This window comes from Saccoglossus kowalevskii, chromosome 1, assembly GCF_978046115.1.
Source record: "Saccoglossus kowalevskii chromosome 1, keSacKowa6.1, whole genome shotgun sequence".
Lineage (NCBI taxonomy): Eukaryota > Metazoa > Hemichordata > Enteropneusta > Harrimaniidae > Saccoglossus > Saccoglossus kowalevskii.
The window spans coordinates 47,445,563-47,470,683 of record NC_140641.1 but is presented as its reverse complement, the minus strand read 5'-3'; the positions used below and the strand labels follow the sequence as shown (position 1 = coordinate 47,470,683).

At 34.5% G+C, this 25,121-nt stretch overlaps 1 protein-coding gene across 2 annotated transcripts in view; it reads right to left on the bottom strand.

Moving 5' to 3' along the window:
• LOC144350125 (uncharacterized) overlaps window positions 1-25,121 on the bottom strand; it is a 220,638-nt gene that overhangs the window by 16,191 nt on the left and 179,326 nt on the right. For both annotated transcript variants that reach the window (XM_085502679.1, XM_085502684.1), the window contains exon 6: window positions 4,795-5,059. In XM_085502679.1, the coding sequence (XP_085358805.1) occupies window positions 4,795-5,059 (265 nt within the window). The remainder of the gene's footprint in view (window positions 1-4,794; window positions 5,060-25,121) is intronic.

Below are 25,121 nucleotides of genomic sequence, written 5' to 3'. Positions count from 1 at the left end.
CATTGCTACTGCACTGTAGTCACATTCTGTGTTGGTACTATACTGTAGTCACATTCTGTGTTTGTACTATATTGTAGTCACATTCTGTGTTGGTACTATACTGTAGTCACATTCTGTGTTGGTACTATACTGTAGTCACATTCTGTGTTGGTACTATATTGTAGTCACATTCTGTGTTGGTACTATACTGTAGTCACATTCTGTGTTGGTACTATACTGTAGTCACATTCTGTGTTGGTACTATACTGTAGTCACATTCTGTGTTGGTACTGTACTGTAGTAACATTCTGTGTTGGTACTATACTGTAGTCACATTCTGTGTTGGTACTATACTGTAGTCACATTCTGTGTTGGTACTATACTGTAGTAACATTCTGTGTTGGTACTATACTGTAGTCAGATTCTGTGTTGGTACTATACTGTAGTCACATTCTGTGTTGGTACTATACTGTAGTCACATTCTGTGTTGGTACTATACTGTAGTCACATTCTGTGTTGGTACTATACTGTAGTCACATTCTGTGTTGGTACTGTACTGTAGTCACATTCTGTGTTGGTACTATACTGTAGTCACATTCTGTGTTGGTACTATACTGTAGTCACATTCTGTGTTGGTACTATACTGTAGTCACATTCTGTGTTGGTACTATACTGTAGTCACATTCTGTGTTGGTACTATATTGTAGTCACATTCTGTGTTGGTACTATACTGTAGTCACATTCTGTGTTGGTACTGTACTGAAGTCACATTCTGTGTTGGTACTATACTGTAGTCACATTCTGTGTTGGTACTGTACTGTAGTCACATTCTGTGTTGGTACTATACTGTAGTCACATTCTGTGTTGGTACTGTATTGTAGTCACATTCTGTGTTGGTACTATACTGTAGTCACATTCTGTGTTGGTACTATATTGTAGTCACATTCTGTGTTGGTAATATACTGTAGTCACATTCTGTGTTTGTACTGTACTGTAGTCACATTCTGTGTTGGTACTGTACTGTAGTAACATTCTGTGTTGGTACTATACTGTAGTCACATTCTGTGTTGGTACTGTATTGCAGTAAAATTCTGTGTTGGTACTATACTGTAGTCACATTCTGTGTTTGTACTATATTGTAGTCACATTCTGTGTTGGTACTATACTGTAGTCACATTCGTGTTGGTACTATACTGTAGTCACATTCGTGTTGGTACTATACTGTAGTCACATTCTGTGTTGGTACTATACTGTAGTCACATTCTGTGTTGGTACTATACTGTAGTCACATTCTGTGTTGGTACTATATTGTAGTCACATTCTGTGTTGGTAATATACTGTAGTCACATTCTGTGTTGGTAATATACTGTAGTCACATTCTGTGTTGGTAATATACTGTAGTCACATTCTGTGTTGGTACTATACTGTAGTCACATTCTGTGTTTGTACTATATTGTAGTCACATTCTGTGTTGGTACTGTACTGTAGTCACATTCTGTATTGGTACTATACTGTAGTCACATTTTGTGTTGGTACTATACTGTAGTCACATTCTGTGTTGGTACTGTACTGTAGTCACATTCTGTGTTGGTACTATACTGTAGTCACATTCTGTGTTGGTACTGTACTGTAGTCACATTCTGTGTTGGTACTATATTGTAGTCACATTCTGTGTTGGTACTACACTGTAGTCACATTCTGTGTTGGTACTGTATTGTAGTCACATTCTGTGTTGGTACTATACTGTAGTCACATTCTGTGTTGGTACTGTACTGTAGTCACATTCTGTGTTGGTACTATACTGTAGTCACATTCTGTGTTGGTACTATACTGTAATCACATTCTGTGTTGGTACTGTACTGTAGTCACATTCTGTGTTGGTACTATACTGTAGTCACATTCTGTGTTGGTACTATACTGTAGTCACATTCTGTGTTGGTACTATACTGTAGTCACATTCTGTGTTGGTACTATACTGTAGTCACATTCTGTGTTGGTACTATACTGTAGTCACATTCTGTGTTGGTACTATACTGTAGTCACATTCTGTGTTGGTACTATACTGTAGTCACATTCTGTGTTGGTACTATATTGTAGTCACATTCTGTGTTGGTACTATACTGTAGTCACATTCTGTGTTGGTACTATACTGTAGTCACATTCTGTGTTGGTACTATACTGTAGTCACATTCTGTGTTGGTACTGTACTGTAGTCACATTCTGTGTTGGTACTATACTGTAGTCACATTCTGCATTGGTACTATACTGTAGTCACATTCTGTGTTGGTACTATACTGTAGTCACATTCTGTGTTGGTACTATACTGTAGTCACATTCTGTGTTGGTACTATACTGTAGTCACATTCTGTGTTGGTACTATACTGTAGTCACATTCTGTGTTGGTACTGTACTGTAGTCACATTCTGTGTTTGTACTATATTGTAGTCACATTCTGTGTTGGTACTATACTGTAGTCACATTCTGTGTTGGTACTGTACTGTAGTCACATTCTGTGTTTGTACTATATTGTAGTCACATTCTGTGTTGGTACTATACTGTAGTCACATTCTGTGTTGGTACTATACTGTAGTCACATTCTGTGTTGGTACTATACTGTAGTCACATTCTGTGTTGGTACTATACTGTAGTCACATTCTGTGTTGGTACTATACTGTAGTCACATTCTGTGTTGGTACTATACTGTAGTCACATTCTGTGTTGGTACTGTACTGTAGTCACATTCTGTGTTGGTACTATACTGTAGTCACATTCTGTGTTGGTACTATATTGTAGTCACATTCTGTGTTGGTACTATACTGTAGTCACATTCTGTGTTGGTACTATACTGTAGTCACATTCTGTGTTGGTACTATACTGTAGTCACATTCTGTGTTGGTACTATACTGTAGTCACATTCTGTGTTGGTACTATACTGTAGTCACATTCTGTGTTGGTACAATACTGTAGTCACATTCTGTGTTGGTACTATACTGCAGTCACATTCTGTGTTGGTAATATACTGTAGTCACATTCTGTGTTGGTACTATACTGTAGTCACATTCTGTGTTGGTAATATACTGTAGTCACATTTTGTGTTGGTACTATACTGTAGTCACATTCTGTGTTGGTACTATACTGTAGTCACATTCTGTGTTGGTACTATACTGTAGTCACATTCTGTGTTGGTACTGTACTGTAGTCACATTCTGTGTTGGTAATATACTGTAGTCACATTCTGTGTTGGTAATATACTGTAGTCACATTCTGTGTTGGTAATATACTGTAGTCACATTCTGTGTTTGTACTATACTGTAGTAACATTCTGTGTTTGTACTGTACTGTAGTCACATTCTGTGTTTGTACTATACTGTAGTCACATTCTGTGTTTGTACTATACTGTAGTCACATTCTGTGTTGGTACTATACTGTAGTCACATTCTGTGTTGGTACTATACTGTAGTCACATTCTGTGTTGGTACTATACTGTAGTCACATTCTGTGTTGGTACTATACTGTAGTCACATTCTGTGTTTGTACTATATTGTAGTCACATTCTGCGTTGGTACTATACTGTAGTCACATTCTGTGTTTGTACTATATTGTAGTCACATTCTGCGTTGGTACTATACTGTAGTCACATTCTGTGTTGGTACTATATTGTAGTCACATTCTGTGTTGGTACTATACTGTAGTCACATTCTGTGTTGGTACTATACTGTAGTCACATTCTGTGTTGGTACTATACTGTAGTCACATTCTGTGTTGGTACTGTACTGTAGTAACATTCTGTGTTGGTACTATACTGTAGTCACATTCTGTATTGGTAATAAACTGTAGTCACATTCTGTGTTGGTACTATACTGTAGTCACATTCTGTGTTGGTACTATACTGTAGTCACATTCTGTGTTGGTACTATACTGTAGTCACATTCTGTGTTGGTACTATACTGTAGTCACATTCTGTGTTGGTACTATACTGTAGTCACATTCTGTGTTGGTACTATACTGTAGTCACATTCTGTGTTGGTACTGTACTGTAGTCACATTCTGTGTTGGTACTGTACTGTAGTCACATTCTGTGTTGGTACTATACTGTAGTCACATTCTGTGTTGGTACTATACTGTAGTCACATTCTGTGTTGGTACTATACTGTAGTCACATTCTGTGTTGGTACTATACTGTAGTCACATTCTGTGTTGGTACTATAATGTAGTCACATTCTGTGTTGGAACTATACTGTAGTCACATTCTGTGTTGGTACTATACTGTAGTCACATTCTGTGTTGGTACTATACTGTAGTCACATTCTGTGTTGGTAATATACTGTAGTCACATTCTGTGTTGGTACTATACTGTAGTCACATTCTGTGTTGGTAATATACTGTAGTCACATTCTGTGTTGGTACTATACTGTAGTCACATTCTGTGTTGGTACTGTTTTAGTCACATTCTGTGTTGGTACTGTACTGTAGTCACATTCTGTGTTTGTACTGTACTGTAGTCACATTCTGTGTTTGTACTATATTGTAATCACATTCTGTGTTGGTACTATACTGTAGTCACATTCTGTGTTGGTAGTATACTGTAGTCACATTCTGTGTTGGTACTATACTGTAGTCACATTCTGTGTTGGTACTATACTGTAGTCACATTCTGTGTTGGTACTATACTGTAGTCACATTCTGTGTTGGTACTATACTGTAGTCACATTCTGTGTTGGTACTATACTGTAGTCACATTCTGTGTTGGTACTATACTGTAGTCACATTCTGTGTTGGTACTATACTGTAGTCACATTCTGTGTTGGTACTCACCTGGTCTACAGTAACACTGATATCCATCAACTTGATCAACACAAATACCATTACTGCATGGACTACTAGAACACTCATTGACGTTGACTTCACAATGATATCCAGTATAACCAGTAGGACATGTACATACAAACTGATCACCAGAATATCCCTGTACAACATCTACACATGCCGATCCATTTGCACAATTATGATCAAAACATCCATCAATCTCCTCACAGTAATCTCCAGTGAAACCAGCACAACAGTGACAACGATACGAACTCTGTCAAGTAATGCACACATATAATATAGTTCATAATGATAGTAATCATGTTAGTAAAAGCCCATGTGAAGATAATTATATTTAAATCTATACTTATGTATCAGATATGTGAAAATAAATATACAACGGAGCTTTAACTGACATACATGTAGTTCAAATTTGTCAATCTATTTAGCACAACACCCTCCCTCCCCCTCTTTCATCACCAAACCTACAAGGTTTTGAAGGGTTTTGAACTTGGCAATCAATATTTCTAATATCTGACAGTATATAAAGTTATTATTGCTAATGGGATTGTTGTGATTCATCCTATTCAGCATTACTTCATCACATAACTCACTACACTATTATTGTTTATGGGATTGTTGTGATTCATCCTATTCAGCATTACTTCATCACATAACTCACTACACTATTATTGTTTATGGGATTGTTGTGATTCATCCTATTCAGCATTACTTCATCACATAACTCACTACACTATTATTGTTTATGAGATTGTTGTGATTCATCCTATTCAGCATTACTTCATCACATAACTCACTACACTATTATTGTTTATGAGATTGTTGTGATTCATCCTATTCAGCATTACTTCATCACATAACTCACTACACTATTATTGTTTATGGGATTGTTGTGATTCATCCTATTCAGCATTACTTCATCACATAACTCACTACACTATTATTGTTTATGAGATTGTTGTGATTCATCCTATTCAGCATTACTTCATCACATAACTCACTACACTATTATTGTTTATGAGATTGTTGTGATTCATCCTATTCAGCATTACTTCATCACATAACTCACTACACTATTATTGTTTATGGGATTGTTGTGACTCATCCTATTCAGCATTACTTCATCACATAACTCACTACACTATTATTGTTTATGGGATTGTTGTGACTCATCCTATTCAGCATTACTTCATCACATAACTCACTACACTATTATTGTTTATGAGATTGTTGTGATTCATCCTATTCAGCATTACTTCATCACATAACTCACTACACTATTATTGTTTATGAGATTGTTGTGATTCATCCTATTCAGCATTACTTCATCACATAACTCACTACACTATTATTGTTTATGGGATTGTTGTGACTCATCCTATTCAGCATTACTTCATCACATAACTCACTACACTATTATTGTTTATGGGATTGTTGTGACTCATCCTATTCAGCATTACTTCATCACATAACTCACTACACTATTATTGTTTATGAGATTGTTGTGATTCATCCTATTCAGCATTACTTCATCACATAACTCACTACACTATTATTGTTTATGAGATTGTTGTGATTCATCCTATTCAGCATTACTTCATCACATAACTCACTACACTATTATTGTTTATGAGATTGTTGTGATTCATCCTATTCAGCATTACTTCATCACATAACTCACTACACTATTATTGTTTATGGGATTGTTGTGACTCATCCTATTCAGCATTACTTCATCACATAACTCACTACACTATTATTGTTTATGGGATTGTTGTGACTCATCCTATTCAGCATTGCTTCATCACATAACTCACTACACTATTATTGTTTATGGGATTGTTGTGACTCATCCTATTCAGCATTACTTCATCACATAACTCACTACACTATTATTGTTTATGGGATTGTTGTGACTCATCCTATTCAGCATTACTTCATCACATAACTCACTACACTATTATTGTTTATGGGATTGTTGTGACTCATCCTATTCAGCATTACTTCATCACATAACTCACTACACTGTTATTGTTTATGGGATTGTTGTGACTCATCCTATTCAGCATTGCTTCATCACATAACTCACTACACTATTATTGTTTATGGGATTGTTGTGACTCATCCTATTCAGCATTACTTAATCACATAACTCACTACACTATTATTGTTTATGGGATTGCTGTGACTCATCCTATTCAGCATTACTTCATCACATAACTCACTACACTATTATTGTTTATGGGATTGTTGTGACTCATCCTATTCAGCATTGCTTCATCACATAACTCACTACACTATTATTGTTTATAGGATTGTTGTGACTCATCCTATTCAGCATTGCTTCATCACATAACTCACTACACTATTATTGTTTATGGGATTGTTGTGACTCATCCTATTCAGCATTGCTTCATCACATAACTCACTACACTATTATTGTTTATGAGAGTGTTGTGATTCATCCTATTCAGCATTACTTCATCACATAACTCACTACACTATTATTGTTTATGAGATTGTTGTGATTCATACTATTCAGCATTACTTCATCACATAACTCACTACACTATTATTGTTTATGAGATTGTTGTGACTCATCCTATTCAGCATTACTTCATCACATAACTCACTACACTATTATTGTTAATGGGATTGTTGTGACTCATCCTATTCAGCATTACTTCATCACATAACTCACTACACTATTATTGTTCATGGGATTGTTGTGACTCATCCTATTCAGCATTACTTCATCACATAACTCACTACACTATTATTGTTTATGGGATTGTTGTGACTCATCCTATTCAGCATTACTTCATCACATAACTCACTACACTATTATTGTTTATAGGATTGTTGTGACTCATCCTATTCAGCATTACTTCATCACATAACTCACTACACTATTATTGTTTATAGGATTGTTGTGACTCATCCTATTCAGCATTACTTCATCGCATAACTCACTACACTATTATTGTTTATGGGATTGTTGTGATTCATCCTATTCAGCATTACTTCATCACATATCTCACTACACTATTATTGTTTATGGGATTGTTGTGATTCATCCTATTCAGCATTACTTCATCACATAACTCACTACACTATTATTGTTTATGGGATTGTTGTGATTCATCCTATTCAGCATTACTTCATCACATAACTCACTACACTATTATTGTTTATGGGATTGTTGTGACTCATCCTATTCAGCATTACTTCATCACATAACTCACTACACTATTCTTGTTTATGGGATTGTTGTGATTCATCCTATTCAGCATTACTTCATCACATAACTCACTACACTATTATTGTTTAAGGGATTGTTGTGACTCATCCTATTCAGCATTACTTCATCACATAACTCACTACACTATTATTGCTAATGAGATTGTTGTGACTCATCCTATTCAGCATTACTTCATCACATAACTCACTACACTATTATTGTTTATGGGATTGTTGTGATTCATCCTATTCAGCATTACTTCATCACATAACTCACTACACTATTATTGTTTATAGGATTGTTGTGACTCATCCTACCGTAAAAATCCGCAAATAAGCGCCACCCTCAATTAAGAGCCACTCAGTGAAAATTTGTTACATTTGACCCTCCATTAAGAGCCACCAAGAGTTGAGTGGTTTTCTCAATAAGAACCCTGAAATAAGCGCCAGCCGCCCGGTTGTTTACAATCAGGCAGACACAAGCTTGTCGGGCCTCACTTCCACCCTGCATTGTTTATTGCCCCACAGAAGGTGCGAGACAAATAAAGATTATCCCATAGCTTGCCTGATGTCCAGTATAATTGAGAACGGAAGAATGACAGATGGAAGAAATGCACTGAGAGCGCGAATGTGACTGTCAACTTGTCTATTTTAAATTTCTGACACACAATCAACCAATTCACAAACTATTTAGTAGTAACTATGTTTTTTGCCGAAACACCGAAGGACACGTTGAGATATTCATTGCCAATGTTGTCTTCATAACCAAGTAAAAAACGTCACGATTTTAGAACGCCTTTATCGGAAAATCGGAGGTATCGAAAATACTTTCTCACAGACGGACCGGAACAGGAAGTCAATAGAAAACAAAAGATTTTATCCTTAGCGTGGGGGGAAACAGAGGTGTTAATCAGGTCCTGGCAACGTTTAAGGGATCGTGACTTAGCTCCGACTGTGAGAATGTAATGATTACACAGCCCACTCTCGCTGATCGTGATTTTGGGTTATTTTTGGCATTTCAATTGAGATGTTCGTTTTGGGGTGATTCGAGACAAAATGTTCAGGGAAGTGACAAAATAACTGGCATTAGTTTGGAGAGGACTCTCTTGCCAAAAATAATCAAAATTGAAGTCGAATGGATTAGTTCCACAAACTTGCGCGATCAACTTGTCTTACAGCAAAGCGAAGTCGACGTGACCCGCCTGACCCAAATATTTAAATTAGCTATTTGTGAGAATTGAAAATAATCTGGACTTGTACCAATTAGAAAATGCCTTGTAACAGGCCTGGGCTTTCGTAAATGATTTAGTCTCTCCGATTGGTCACAGGAAATTATTTTTAATACATGTAATTGTTACTTTCTCGGTATCGTTTCGTATTTGGTTATATAGGGGTGGGGCTATAGTTTGACCCTGTTTGCCTGGACAGTGAAGTACGTGAATATCATTAACATATCATTATAAGCCGGCTTGATTATGAAACGGAAAATATATAAACCAAAGCTGTACTGTCAGACGTCTAGCCACCGTCTAGTGCAATTAAAACAATGCCCAAGTACCCAAGCTGTAAAAATCTATAGAAAAACGTGTTTTTCTTTATTGTTTTTGCCATAAATACAAATGATTGGGCATAATTTTTTTCATTCGTTCCATGCTCCTGTCGCTGCTGGTCAGATAAATTCTATCGAAACTATTTTATATCGTCACCAAATCAACCACCACGCCAGCCACAGCCATGCAAGTTATTCCCAGTTTTCAAGAAAAAAATTGGAGTTTGCCGTACCAGACTTGGTAAACAATTGTACAACGGAAGTACAAGTGTGGGTCAGACCCTGAGAGTGCTACCGAATCCGACTTCAGGCATCGCTACGCATTGTCAGTGAAACATGACTTCAGGCATCACTACACATTGCCGGTGAAACGTCGAATCTTCGTGCACGCTAAGCAGCACGGTCAGCGAGCAGCCGTTCTTATTTATTTGACATTTGTTATTCCCATAACAGTATTTTTACAGAATAAATTAATTGCAATGATACATAATTAATAATTACTTGTCTGTTTTGGTTGTGTGTGTGTTTGCCTATCCCCTTCCCTATTTCACAATGAAAAAGTTTGATCACCCTGGTTTAAGAGCCACTGGCTACAAAGTTGTCAAAATGTTACCTCAAATAAGCACCAACCAGAAATGAAAGTGTTACAAAGTGGCTCTTATTTGAGGGTTTTTACGGTATTCAGCATTACTTCATCACATAACTCACTACACTATTATTGTTTATGGGATTGTTGTGATTCATCCTATTCAGCATTACTTCATCACATATCTCACTACACTATTATTGTTTATGGGATTGTTGTGATTCATCCTATTCAGCATTACTTCATCACATAACTCACCACACTATTAATGTTTATAGGATTGTTGTGACTCATCCTATTCAGCATTACTTCATCACATAACTCACTACACTATTATTGTTTATGGGATTGTTGTGATTCATCCTATTCAGCATTACTTCATCACATAACTCACTACACTATTATTGTTTATGGGATTGTTGTGACTCATCCTATTCAGCATTACTTCATCACATAACTCACTACACTATTATTGCTAATGAGATTGTTGTGACTCATCCTACTCAGCATTACTTCATCACATAACTCACTACACTATTATTGTTTATGGAATTGTTGTGATTCATCCTATTCAGCATTACTTCATCACATAACTCACTACACTATTATTGTTTATGGGATTCTTGTGATTCAACCTATTCAGCATTACTTCATCACATAACTCACTACACTATTATTGTTTATGGGATTGTTGTGACTAATCCTATTCAGCATTACTTCATCACATAACTCACTACACTATTATTGTTTATGGGATTGTTGTGATTCATCCTATTCAGCATTACTTCATCACATAACTCACTACACTATTATTGTTTATAGGATTGTTGTGACTCATCCTATTCAGCATTACTTCATCACATAACTCACTACACTATTATTGTTTATGGGATTGTTGTGATTCATCCTATTCAGCATTACTTCATCACATAACTCACTACACTATTATTGTTTATGGGATTGTTGTGATTCATCCTATTCAGCATTACTTCATCACATAACTCACTACACTATTATTGTTTAAGGGATTGTTGTGACTCATCCTATTCAGCATTACTTCATCACATAACTCACTACACTATTATTGCTAATGAGATTGTTGTGATTCATCCTATTCAGCATTACTTCATCACATAACTCACTACACTATTATTGTTTATGGGATTGTTGTGATTCATCCTATTCAGCATTACTTCATCACATAACTCACTACACTATTATTGTTTATGGGATTGTTGTGATTCATCCTATTCAGCATTACTTCATCACATAACTCACTACACTATTATTGCTAATGAGATTGTTGTGACTCATCCTATTCAGCATTACTTCATCACATAACTCACTACACTATTATTGTTTATGGGATTGTTGTGATTCATCCTATTCAGCATTACTTCATCACATAACTCACTACACTATTATTGTTTATAGGATTGTTGTGACTCATCCTATTCAGCATTACTTCATCACATAACTCACTACACTATTATTGTTTATGGGATTGTTGTGATTCATCCTATTCAGCATTACTTCATCACATATCTCACTACACTATTATTGTTTATAGGATTGTTGTGATTCATCCTATTCAGCATTACTTCATCACATAACTCACTACACTATTATTGCTAATGAGATTGTTGTGATTCATCCTATTCAGCATTACTTCATCACATAACTCACTACACTATTATTGTTTATGGGATTGTTGTGACTCATCCTATTCAGCATTACTTCATCACATAACTCACTACACTATTATTGTTTATGGGATTGTTGTGATTCATCCTATTCAGCATTACTTCATCACATAACTCACTACACTATTATTGTTTAAGGGATTGTTGTGACTCATCCTATTCAGCATTACTTCATCACATAACTCACTACACTATTATTGCTAATGAGATTGTTGTGATTCATCCTATTCAGCATTACTTCATCACATAACTCACTACACTATTATTGTTTATGGGATTGTTGTGATTCATCCTATTCAGCATTACTTCATCACATAACTCACTACACTATTATTGTTTATAGGATTGTTGTGACTCATCCTATTCAGCATTACTTCATCACATAACTCACTACACTATTATTGTTTATGGGATTGTTGTGATTCATCCTATTCAGCATTACTTCATCACATAACTCACTACACTATTATTGTTTATAGGATTGTTGTGACTCATCCTATTCAGCATTACTTCATCACATAACTCACTACACTATTATTGTTTATGGGATTGTTGTGATTCATCCTATTCAGCATTACTTCATCACATAACTCACCACACTATTATTGTTTATAGGATTGTTGTGACTCATCCTATTCAGCATTACTTCATCACATAACTCACTACACTATTATTGTTTATGGGATTGTTGTGATTCATCCTATTCAGCATTACTTCATCACATAACTCACTACACTATTATTGTTTATGGGATTGTTGTGACTCATCCTATTCAGCATTACTTCATCACATAACTCACTACACTATTATTGTTTATGGGATTGTTGTGATTCATCCTATTCAGCATTACTTCATCACATAACTCACTACACTATTATTGTTTATGGGATTGTTGTGATTCATCCTATTCAGCATTACTTCATCACATAACTCACTACACTATTATTGCTAATGAGATTGTTGTGACTCATCCTATTCAGCATTACTTCATCACATAACTCACTACACTATTATTGTTTATGGGATTGTTGTGATTCATCCTATTCAGCATTACTTCATCACATAACTCACTACACTATTATTGTTTATAGGATTGTTGTGACTCATCCTATTCAGCATTACTTCATCACATAACTCACTACACTATTATTGTTTATGGGATTGTTGTGATTCATCCTATTCAGCATTACTTCATCACATATCTCACTACACTATTATTGTTTATGGGATTGTTGTGATTCATCCTATTCAGCATTACTTCATCACATAACTCACTACACTATTATTGCTAATGAGATTGTTGTGATTCATCCTATTCAGCATTACTTCATCACATAACTCACTACACTATTATTGTTTATGGGATTGTTGTGACACATCCTATTCAGCATTACTTCATCACATAACTCACTACACTATTATTGTTTATGGGATTGTTGTGATTCATCCTATTCAGCATTACTTCATCACATAACTCACTACACTATTATTGTTTAAGGGATTGTTGTGACTCATCCTATTCAGCATTACTTCATCACATAACTCACTACACTATTATTGCTAATGAGATTGTTGTGATTCATCCTATTCAGCATTACTTCATCACATAACTCACTACACTATTATTGTTTATGGGATTGTTGTGATTCATCCTATTCAGCATTACTTCATCACATAACTCACTACACTATTATTGTTTATAGGATTGTTGTGACTCATCCTATTCAGCATTACTTCATCACATAACTCACTACACTATTATTGTTTATGGGATTGTTGTGATTCATCCTATTCAGCATTACTTCATCACATAACTCACTACACTATTATTGTTTATAGGATTGTTGTGACTCATCCTATTCAGCATTACTTCATCACATAACTCACTACACTATTATTGTTTATGGGATTGTTGTGATTCATCCTATTCAGCATTACTTCATCACATAACTCACCACACTATTATTGTTTATAGGATTGTTGTGACTCATCCTATTCAGCATTACTTCATCACATAACTCACTACACTATTATTGTTTATGGGATTGTTGTGATTCATCCTATTCAGCATTACTTCATCACATAACTCACTACACTATTATTGTTTATGGGATTGTTGTGACTCATCCTATTCAGCATTACTTCATCACATAACTCACTACACTATTATTGCTAATGAGATTGTTGTGACTCATCCTACTCAGCATTACTTCATCACATAACTCACTACACTATTATTGTTTATGGAATTGTTGTGATTCATCCTATTCAGCATTACTTCATCACATAACTCACTACACTATTATTGTTTATGGAATTGTTGTGATTCATCCTATTCAGCATTACTTCATCACATAACTCACCACACTATTATTGTTTATAGGATTGTTGTGACTCATCCTATTCAGCATTACTTCATCACATAACTCACTACACTATTATTGTTTATGGGATTGTTGTGATTCATCCTATTCAGCATTACTTCATCACATAACTCACTACACTATTATTGTTTATGGGATTGTTGTGACTCATCCTATTCAGCATTACTTCATCACATAACTCACTACACTATTATTGCTAATGAGATTGTTGTGACTCATCCTACTCAGCATTACTTCATCACATAACTCACTACACTATTATTGTTTATGGAATTGTTGTGATTCATCCTATTCAGCATTACTTCATCACATAACTCACTACACTATTATTGCTAATGAGATTGTTGTGACTCATCCTACTCAGCATTACTTCATCACATAACTCACTACACTATTATTGTTTATAGGATTGTTGTGATTCATCCTATTCAGCATTACTTCATCACATAACTCACTACACTATTATTGTTTATGGGATTGTTGTGATTCATCCTATTCAGCATTACTTCATCACATAACTCACTACACTATTATTGTTTATGGGATTGTTGTGATTCATCCTATTCAGCATTACTTCATCACATAACTCACTACACTATTATTGTTTATGGGATTGTTGTGATTCATCCTATTCAGCATTACTTCATCACATAACTCACTACACTATTATTGTTTATAGGATTGTTGTGACTCAACCTATTCAGCATTACTTCATCACATAACTCACTACACTATTACTGTTTATGGGATTGTTGTGATTCATCCTATTCAGCATTACTTCATCACATAACTCACTACACTATTATTGTTTATAGGATTGTTGTGACTCATCCTATTCAGCATTACTTCATCACATAACTCACTACACTATTATTGTTTATGGGATTGTTGTGATTCATCCTATTCAGCATTACTTCATCACATAACTCACTACACTATTATTGTTTATAGGATTGTTGTGACTCATCCTATTCAGCATTACTTCATCACATAACTCACTACACTATTATTGTTTATGGGATTGTTGTGATTCATCCTATTCAGCATTACTTCATCACATAACTCACCACACTATTATTGTTTATAGGATTGTTGTGACTCATCCTATTCAGCATTACTTCATCACATAACTCACTACACTATTATTGTTTATGGGATTGTTGTGATTCATCCTATTCAGCATTACTTCATCACATAACTCACTACACTATTATTGTTTATGGGATTGTTGTGACTCATCCTATTCAGCATTACTTCATCACATAACTCACTACACTATTATTGCTAATGAGATTGTTGTGACTCATCCTACTCAGCATTACTTCATCACATAACTCACTACACTATTATTGTTTATGGAATTGTTGTGATTCATCCTATTCAGCATTACTTCATCACATAACTCACTACACTATTATTGTTTATGGGATTGTTGTGACTAATCCTATTCAGCATTACTTCATCACATAACTCACTACACTATTATTGTTTATGGGATTGTTGTGATTCATCCTATTCAGCATTACTTCATCACATAACTCACTACACTATTATTGTTTATAGGATTGTTGTGACTCAACCTATTCAGCATTACTTCATCACATAACTCACTACACTATTACTGTTTATGGGATTGTTGTGATTCATCCTATTCAGCATTACTTCATCACATAACTCACTACACTATTATTGTTTATAGGATTGTTGTGACTCATCCTATTCAGCATTACTTCATCACATAACTCACTACACTATTATTGTTTATAGGATTGTTGTGACTCATCCTATTCAGCATTACTTCATCACATAACTCACTACACTATTATTGTTTATGGGATTGTTGTGATTCATCCTATTCAGCATTACTTCATCACATAACTCACTACACTATTATTGTTTATGGGATTGTTGTGATTCATCCTATTCAGCATTACTTCATCACATAACTCACTACACTATTATTGTTCATGGGATTGTTGTGATTCATCCTATTCAGCATTACTTCATCACATAACTCACTACACTATTATTGTTTATAGGATTGTTGTGACTCATCCTATTCAGCATTACTTCATCACATAACTCACTACACTATTATTGTTTATGGGATTGTTGTGATTCATCCTATTCAGCATTACTTCATCACATAACTCACTACACTATTATTGTTTATGGGATTGTTGTGATTCATCCTATTCAGCATTACTTCATCACATAACTCACTACACTATTATTGTTTAAAGGATTGTTGTGACTCATCCTATTCAGCATTACTTCATCACATAACTCACTACACTATTATTGCTAATGAGATTGTTGTGATTCATCCTATTCAGCATTACTTCATCACATAACTCACTACACTATTATTGTTTATGGGATTGTTGTGATTCATCCTATTCAGCATTACTTCATCACATAACTCGCTACACTATTATTGTTTATGGGATTGTTGTGATTCATCCTATTCAGCATTACTTCATCACATAACTCACTACACTATTATTGTTTATGGGATTGTTGTGATTCATCCTATTCAGCATTACTTCATCACATAACTCACTACACTATTATTGCTAATGAGATTGTTGTGACTCATCCTATTCAGCATTACTTCATCACATAACTCACTACACTATTATTGTTTATGGGATTCTTGTGATTCAACCTATTCAGCATTACTTCATCACATAACTCACTACACTATTATTGTTTATGGGATTGTTGTGACTAATCCTATTCAGCATTACTTCATCACATAACTCACTACACTATTATTGTTTATGGGATTGTTGTGATTCATCCTATTCAGCATTACTTCATCACATAACTCACTACACTATTATTGTTTATAGGATTGTTGTGACTCAACCTATTCAGCATTACTTCATCACATAACTCACTACACTATTACTGTTTATGGGATTGTTGTGATTCATCCTATTCAGCATTACTTCATCACATAACTCACTACACTATTATTGTTTATAGGATTGTTGTGACTCATCCTATTCAGCATTACTTCATCACATAACTCACTACACTATTATTGTTTATAGGATTGTTGTGACTCATCCTATTCAGCATTACTTCATCACATAACTCACTACACTATTATTGTTTATGGGATTGTTGTGATTCATCCTATTCAGCATTACTTCATCACATAACTCACTACACTATTATTGTTTATGGGATTGTTGTGATTCATCCTATTCAGCATTACTTCATCACATAACTCACTACACTATTATTGTTTATAGGATTGTTGTGACTCATCCTATTCAGCATTACTTCATCACATAACTCACTACACTATTATTGTTTATGGGATTGTTGTGATTCATCCTATTCAGCATTACTTCATCACATAACTCACTACACTATTATTGTTTATGGGATTGTTGTGACTCATCCTATTCAGCATTACTTCATCACATAACTCACTACACTATTATTGCTAATGAGATTGTTGTGACTCATCCTACTCAGCATTACTTCATCACATAACTCACTACACTATTATTGTTTATGGAATTGTTGTGATTCATCCTATTCAGCATTACTTCATCACATAACTCACTACACTATTATTGCTAATGAGATTGTTGTGACTCATCCTACTCAGCATTACTTCATCACATAACTCACTACACTATTATTGTTTATAGGATTGTTGTGATTCATCCTATTCAGCATTACTTCATCACATAACTCACTACACTATTATTGTTTATGGGATTGTTGTGATTCATCCTATTCAGCATTACTTCATCACATAACTCACTACACTATTATTGTTTATGGGATTGTTGTGATTCATCCTATTCAGCATTACTTCATCACATAACTCACTACACTATTATTGTTTATGGGATTGTTGTGATTCATCCTATTCAGCATTACTTCATCACATAACTCACTACACTATTATTGTTTATAGGATTGTTGTGACTCAACCTATTCAGCATTACTTCATCACATAACTCACTACACTATTACTGTTTATGGGATTGTTGTGATTCATCCTATTCAGCATTACTTCATCACATAACTCACTACACTATTATTGTTTATAGGATTGTTGTGACTCATCCTATTCAGCATTACTTCATCACATAACTCACTACACTATTATTGTTTATGGGATTGTTGTGATTCATCCTATTCAGCATTACTTCATCACATAACTCACTACACTATTATTGTTTATAGGATTGTTGTGACTCATCCTATTCAGCATTACTTCATCACATAACTCACTACACTATTATTGTTTATGGGATTGTTGTGATTCATCCTATTCAGCATTACTTCATCACATAACTCACCACACTATTATTGTTTATAGGATTGTTGTGACTCATCCTATTCAGCATTACTTCATCACATAACTCACTACACTATTATTGTTTATGGGATTGTTGTGATTCATCCTATTCAGCATTACTTCATCACATAACTCACTACACTATTATTGTTTATGGGATTGTTGTGACTCATCCTATTCAGCATTACTTCATCACATAACTCACTACACTATTATTGCTAATGAGATTGTTGTGACTCATCCTACTCAGCATTACTTCATCACATAACTCACTACACTATTATTGTTTATGGAATTGTTGTGATTCATCCTATTCAGCATTACTTCATCACATAACTCACTACACTATTATTGTTTATGGGATTGTTGTGACTAATCCTATTCAGCATTACTTCATCACATAACTCACTACACTATTATTGTTTATGGGATTGTTGTGATTCATCCTATTCAGCATTACTTCATCACATAACTCACTACACTATTATTGTTTATAGGATTGTTGTGACTCAACCTATTCAGCATTACTTCATCACATAACTCACTACACTATTACTGTTTATGGGATTGTTGTGATTCATCCTATTCAGCATTACTTCATCACATAACTCACTACACTATTATTGTTTATAGGATTGTTGTGACTCATCCTATTCAGCATTACTTCATCACATAACTCACTACACTATTATTGTTTATAGGATTGTTGTGACTCATCCTATTCAGCATTACTTCATCACATAACTCACTACACTATTATTGTTTATGGGATTGTTGTGATTCATCCTATTCAGCATTACTTCATCACATAACTCACTACACTATTATTGTTTATGGGATTGTTGTGATTCATCCTATTCAGCATTACTTCATCACATAACTCACTACACTATTATTGTTCATGGGATTGTTGTGATTCATCCTATTCAGCATTACTTCATCACATAACTCACTACACTATTATTGTTTATAGGATTGTTGTGACTCATCCTATTCAGCATTACTTCATCACATAACTCACTACACTATTATTGTTTATGGGATTGTTGTGATTCATCCTATTCAGCATTACTTCATCACATAACTCACTACACTATTATTGTTTATGGGATTGTTGTGATTCATCCTATTCAGCATTACTTCATCACATAACTCACTACACTATTATTGTTTAAAGGATTGTTGTGACTCATCCTATTCAGCATTACTTCATCACATAACTCACTACACTATTATTGCTAATGAGATTGTTGTGATTCATCCTATTCAGCATTACTTCATCACATAACTCACTACACTATTATTGTTTATGGGATTGTTGTGATTCATCCTATTCAGCATTACTTCATCACATAACTCGCTACACTATTATTGTTTATGGGATTGTTGTGATTCATCCTATTCAGCATTACTTCATCACATAACTCACTACACTATTATTGTTTATGGGATTGTTGTGATTCATCCTATTCAGCATTACTTCATCACATAACTCACTACACTATTATTGCTAATGAGATTGTTGTGACTCATCCTATTCAGCATTACTTCATCACATAACTCACTACACTATTATTGTTTATGGGATTCTTGTGATTCAACCTATTCAGCATTACTTCATCACATAACTCACTACACTATTATTGTTTATGGGATTGTTGTGACTAATCCTATTCAGCATTACTTCATCACATAACTCACTACACTATTATTGTTTATGGGATTGTTGTGATTCATCCTATTCAGCATTACTTCATCACATAACTCACTACACTATTATTGTTTATAGGATTGTTGTGACTCAACCTATTCAGCATTACTTCATCACATAACTCACTACACTATTACTGTTTATGGGATTGTTGTGATTCATCCTATTCAGCATTACTTCATCACATAACTCACTACACTATTATTGTTTATAGGATTGTTGTGACTCATCCTATTCAGCATTACTTCATCACATAACTCACTACACTATTATTGTTTATAGGATTGTTGTGACTCATCCTATTCAGCATTACTTCATCACATAACTCACTACACTATTATTGTTTATGGGATTGTTGTGATTCATCCTATTCAGCATTACTTCATCACATAACTCACTACACTATTATTGTTTATGGGATTGTTGTGATTCATCCTATTCAGCATTACTTCATCACATAACTCACTACACTATTATTGTTTATAGGATTGTTGTGACTCATCCTATTCAGCATTACTTCATCACATAACTCACTACACTATTATTGTTTATGGGATTGTTGTGATTCATCCTATTCAGCATTACTTCATCACATAACTCACTACACTATTATTGTTTATGGGATTGTTGTGATTCATCCTATTCAGCATTACTTCATCACATAACTCACTACACTATTATTGTTTAAGGGATTGTTGTGACTCATCCTATTCAGCATTACTTCATCACATAACTCACTACACTATTATTGCTAATGAGATTGTTGTGATTCATCCTATTCAGCATTACTTCATCACATAACTCACTACACTATTATTGTTTATGGGATTGTTGTGATTCATCCTATTCAGCATTACTTCATCACATAACTCGCTACACTATTATTGTTTATGGGATTGTTGTGATTCATCCTATTCAGCATTACTTCATCACATAACTCACTACACTATTATTGTTTATGGGATTGTTGTGATTCATCCTATTCAGCATTACTTCATCACATAACTCACTACACTATTATTGTTTATAGGATTGTTGTGACTCATCCTATTCAGCATTACTTCATCACATAACTCACTACACTATTATTGTTTATGGGATTGTTGTGATTCATCCTATTCAGCATTACTTCATCACATATCTCACTACACTATTATTGTTTATGGGATTGTTGTGATTCATCCTATTCAGCATTACTTCATCACATAACTCACTACACTATTATTGTTTATGGGATTGTTGTGATTCATCCTATTCAGCATTACTTCATCACATATCTCACTACACTATTATTGTTTATGGGATTGTTGTGATTCATCCTATTCAGCATTACTTCATCACATAACTCACTACACTATTATTGTTTATGGGATTGTTGTGATTCATCCTATTCAGCATTACTTCATCACATAACTTACTACACTATTATTGTTTATGGGATTGTTGTGATTCATCCTATTCAGCATTACTTCATCACATAACTCACTACACTATTATTGTTTATGGGATTGTTGTGATTCATCCTATTCAGCATTACTTCATCACATAACTCACTACACTATTATTGCTAATGAGATTGTTGTGACTCATCCTATTCAGCATTACTTCATCACATAACTCACTACACTATTATTGTTTATGGGATAGTTGTGATTCATCCTATTCAGCATTACTTCATCACATAACTCACTACACTATTATTGTTTGTGGGATTGTTGTGATTCATCCTATTCAGCATTACTTCATCACATAACTCACCACGCTATTATTGTTTATAGGATTGTTGTGACTCATCCTATTCAGCATTACTTCATCACATAACTCACTACACTATTATTGTTCATGGGATTGTTGTGATTCATCCTATTCAGCATTACTTCATCACATAACTCACTACACTATTATTGTTTATGGGATTGTTGTGACTCATCCTATTCAGCATTACTTCATCACATAACTCACTACACTATTATTGCTAATGAGATTGTTGTGACTCATCCTACTCAGCATTACTTCATCACATAACTCACTACACTATTATTGTTTATGGAATTGTTGTGATTCATCCTATTCAGCATTACTTCATCACATAACTCACTACACTATTATTGTTTATGGGATTCTTGTGATTCAACCTATTCAGCATTACTTCATCACATAACTCACTACACTATTATTGTTTATGGGATTGTTGTGACTAATCCTATTCAGCATTACTTCATCACATAACTCACTACACTATTATTGTTTATGGGATTGTTGTGATTCATCCTATTCAGCATTACTTCATCACATAACTCACTACACTATTATTGTTTATAGGATTGTTGTGACTCATCCTATTCAGCATTACTTCATCACATAACTCACTACACTATTATTGTTTATGGGATTGTTGTGATTCATCCTATTCAGCATTACTTCATCACATAACTCACTACACTATTATTGTTTATAGGATTGTTGTGACTCATCCTATTCAGCATTACTTCATCACATAACTCACTACACTATTATTGTTTATAGGATTGTTGTGACTCATCCTATTCAGCATTACTTCATCACATAACTCACTACACTATTATTGTTTATGGGATTGTTGTGATTCATCCTATTCAGCATTACTTCATCACATAACTCACTACACTATTATTGTTTATGGGATTGTTGTGATTCATCCTATTCAGCATTACTTCATCACATAACTCACTACACTATTATTGTTTATGGGATTGTTGTGATTCATCCTATTCAGCATTACTTCATCACATAACTCACTACACTATTATTGTTTAAGGGATTGTTGTGATTCATCCTATTCAGCATTACTTCATCACATAACTCACTACACTATTATTGTTTATGGGATTGTTGTGACTCAACCTATTCAGCATTACTTCATCACATAACTCACTACACTATTATTGTTTATGGGATTGTTGTGATTCATCCTATTCAGCATTACTTTATCTCTTAACTCACAACCTGATTTGAACAGTGCTATTCGATAAGTGATTTAAAGAGTGACTTTCATATGAAAATATCTGCTTACAACTAGTTTTTAATTTGTGGCAAACCAACTTCTGCATAGGTTTGTCTCTAAACGCATGCTTTTTGGTTTATTTAGTCATCATTTTCGAACTCAGAAGCCCTCAAAACCTAATATTACATGTAAGCACGAAAAAAATCTGTCAAGATTTAACGTTTTCCTCGTAAAAGGGATGCTGGCTGTTCCCTCTCTGGACTCCCTTCCTGCATATACTAGTACTACCAACTCCTACCATGTCCTCACTTGGTGGCGCATCAAACAAACTTGAAGAGTCACATACGTCATTTTCCTGGCACACAAATACACATCTTTCATTGGTAATACACTGGGCAAGTGTAGGATTTATCATCAGGTTTTATGACTAGTTGGGCATTTAATGGTGGTGTTTTAATGGAAACATCTATAACGTATCGAAAGCTTGGAATGTCACTTGTCTAGCACACAAAATATAAACTCAAAATTAAATTTCATTTTAATATGTTTATGCAATGCATTCTCTATGGCACATCCTGTGATGTTTATTTGACAGGGAAGCACTAGCCATTGGCGGTAGTCGGCCATCTTGTCTACCCATTTCTGGGAATGGTCAAGCTATAAATGGGCAACAGTGCTCATTTGGCCCAATCTCCCACTTTTATCGCATTTTAATCAACCGTATATAGCTTAATTCCGACCGCAAAACGGCCATATTTGTATCCCTTTCTTTTCTCACTCACTAATTAAAAATACTGACCGCTTGTCCAAACACAGATCACTGGCTTATGAGTTGTCGGAATCCTTGTTTTAATGCTAGTTTGAGGATTCAACAAGTATTTAATTTCGAACGGCACTTCCAATCCATCACACTTTGTATTGTTCGCGAATGCAACTTGAATTAATAATAATAATAATAACTTTATTGCATCCTTAGAAATTCAATGTTTCTATCAGTTTAGAGCAATAAAGATTATGACCTCTTGTTATGTGAATGTTCCACAACAAGCTGATAGAGCGGAACTGTGTTCCATTTGAACCCAGGGCTGCTACCTTGTTTCAACAACATGAATATCGATACATTTATGTGATACAGGCAATGCTAACTCCTTAGGTCAGAGAGAAGAGAAACCAGGAAAATATTGATGCGTTTCCCCCTAAAAAAACAAAGATGGCAAGGCCATGTATTTAAAATTTGAGCGAGCAGATGGGCGATATTTCTGGGTTTGCGTTGTCGAAAAGCAGAAGTGAGCAGGAGGTTGGGTGAAGATAGTGCTGTACATTCAGGTCCTTTGTAATAAATACGATCGGCCAAGATCTATCATGCCAAAGACAGAAAAAATGCAGTTTTGAATATTGACACTGACTTCACTTTCTGAGTTATTACTGAAGATAATGTACAACATATTAAAAATCGGAAAAGCAAAAAAAAAAAATTGGTTATGTGAATTTGATTAGCATGTAGGGCCAATCAGTACTGTTGTATCGTCTATTTCGTCAACCGAACATTACAACCCAGACGATTATTATTGCAAATGTCATTACTTCTTTCCTGGTCAATGAATCCAGAATCAATTGGGTATAAGTACAGTATTTTAGAATGATTTTGATTTGGTTTCACATGATAATTAGTCTGATTTATTATATAGCATTACAAACAGGAATGAATGGTCTGGGTGTGTGGTGGTAAGACTAGAAAATGAGGTTGTGATTATTCAGATTTTTGACAACGGATTTTTACTATTGAAATGAAATTATCACATCTAGGGGTTAATTGTTAATAGGTGAAG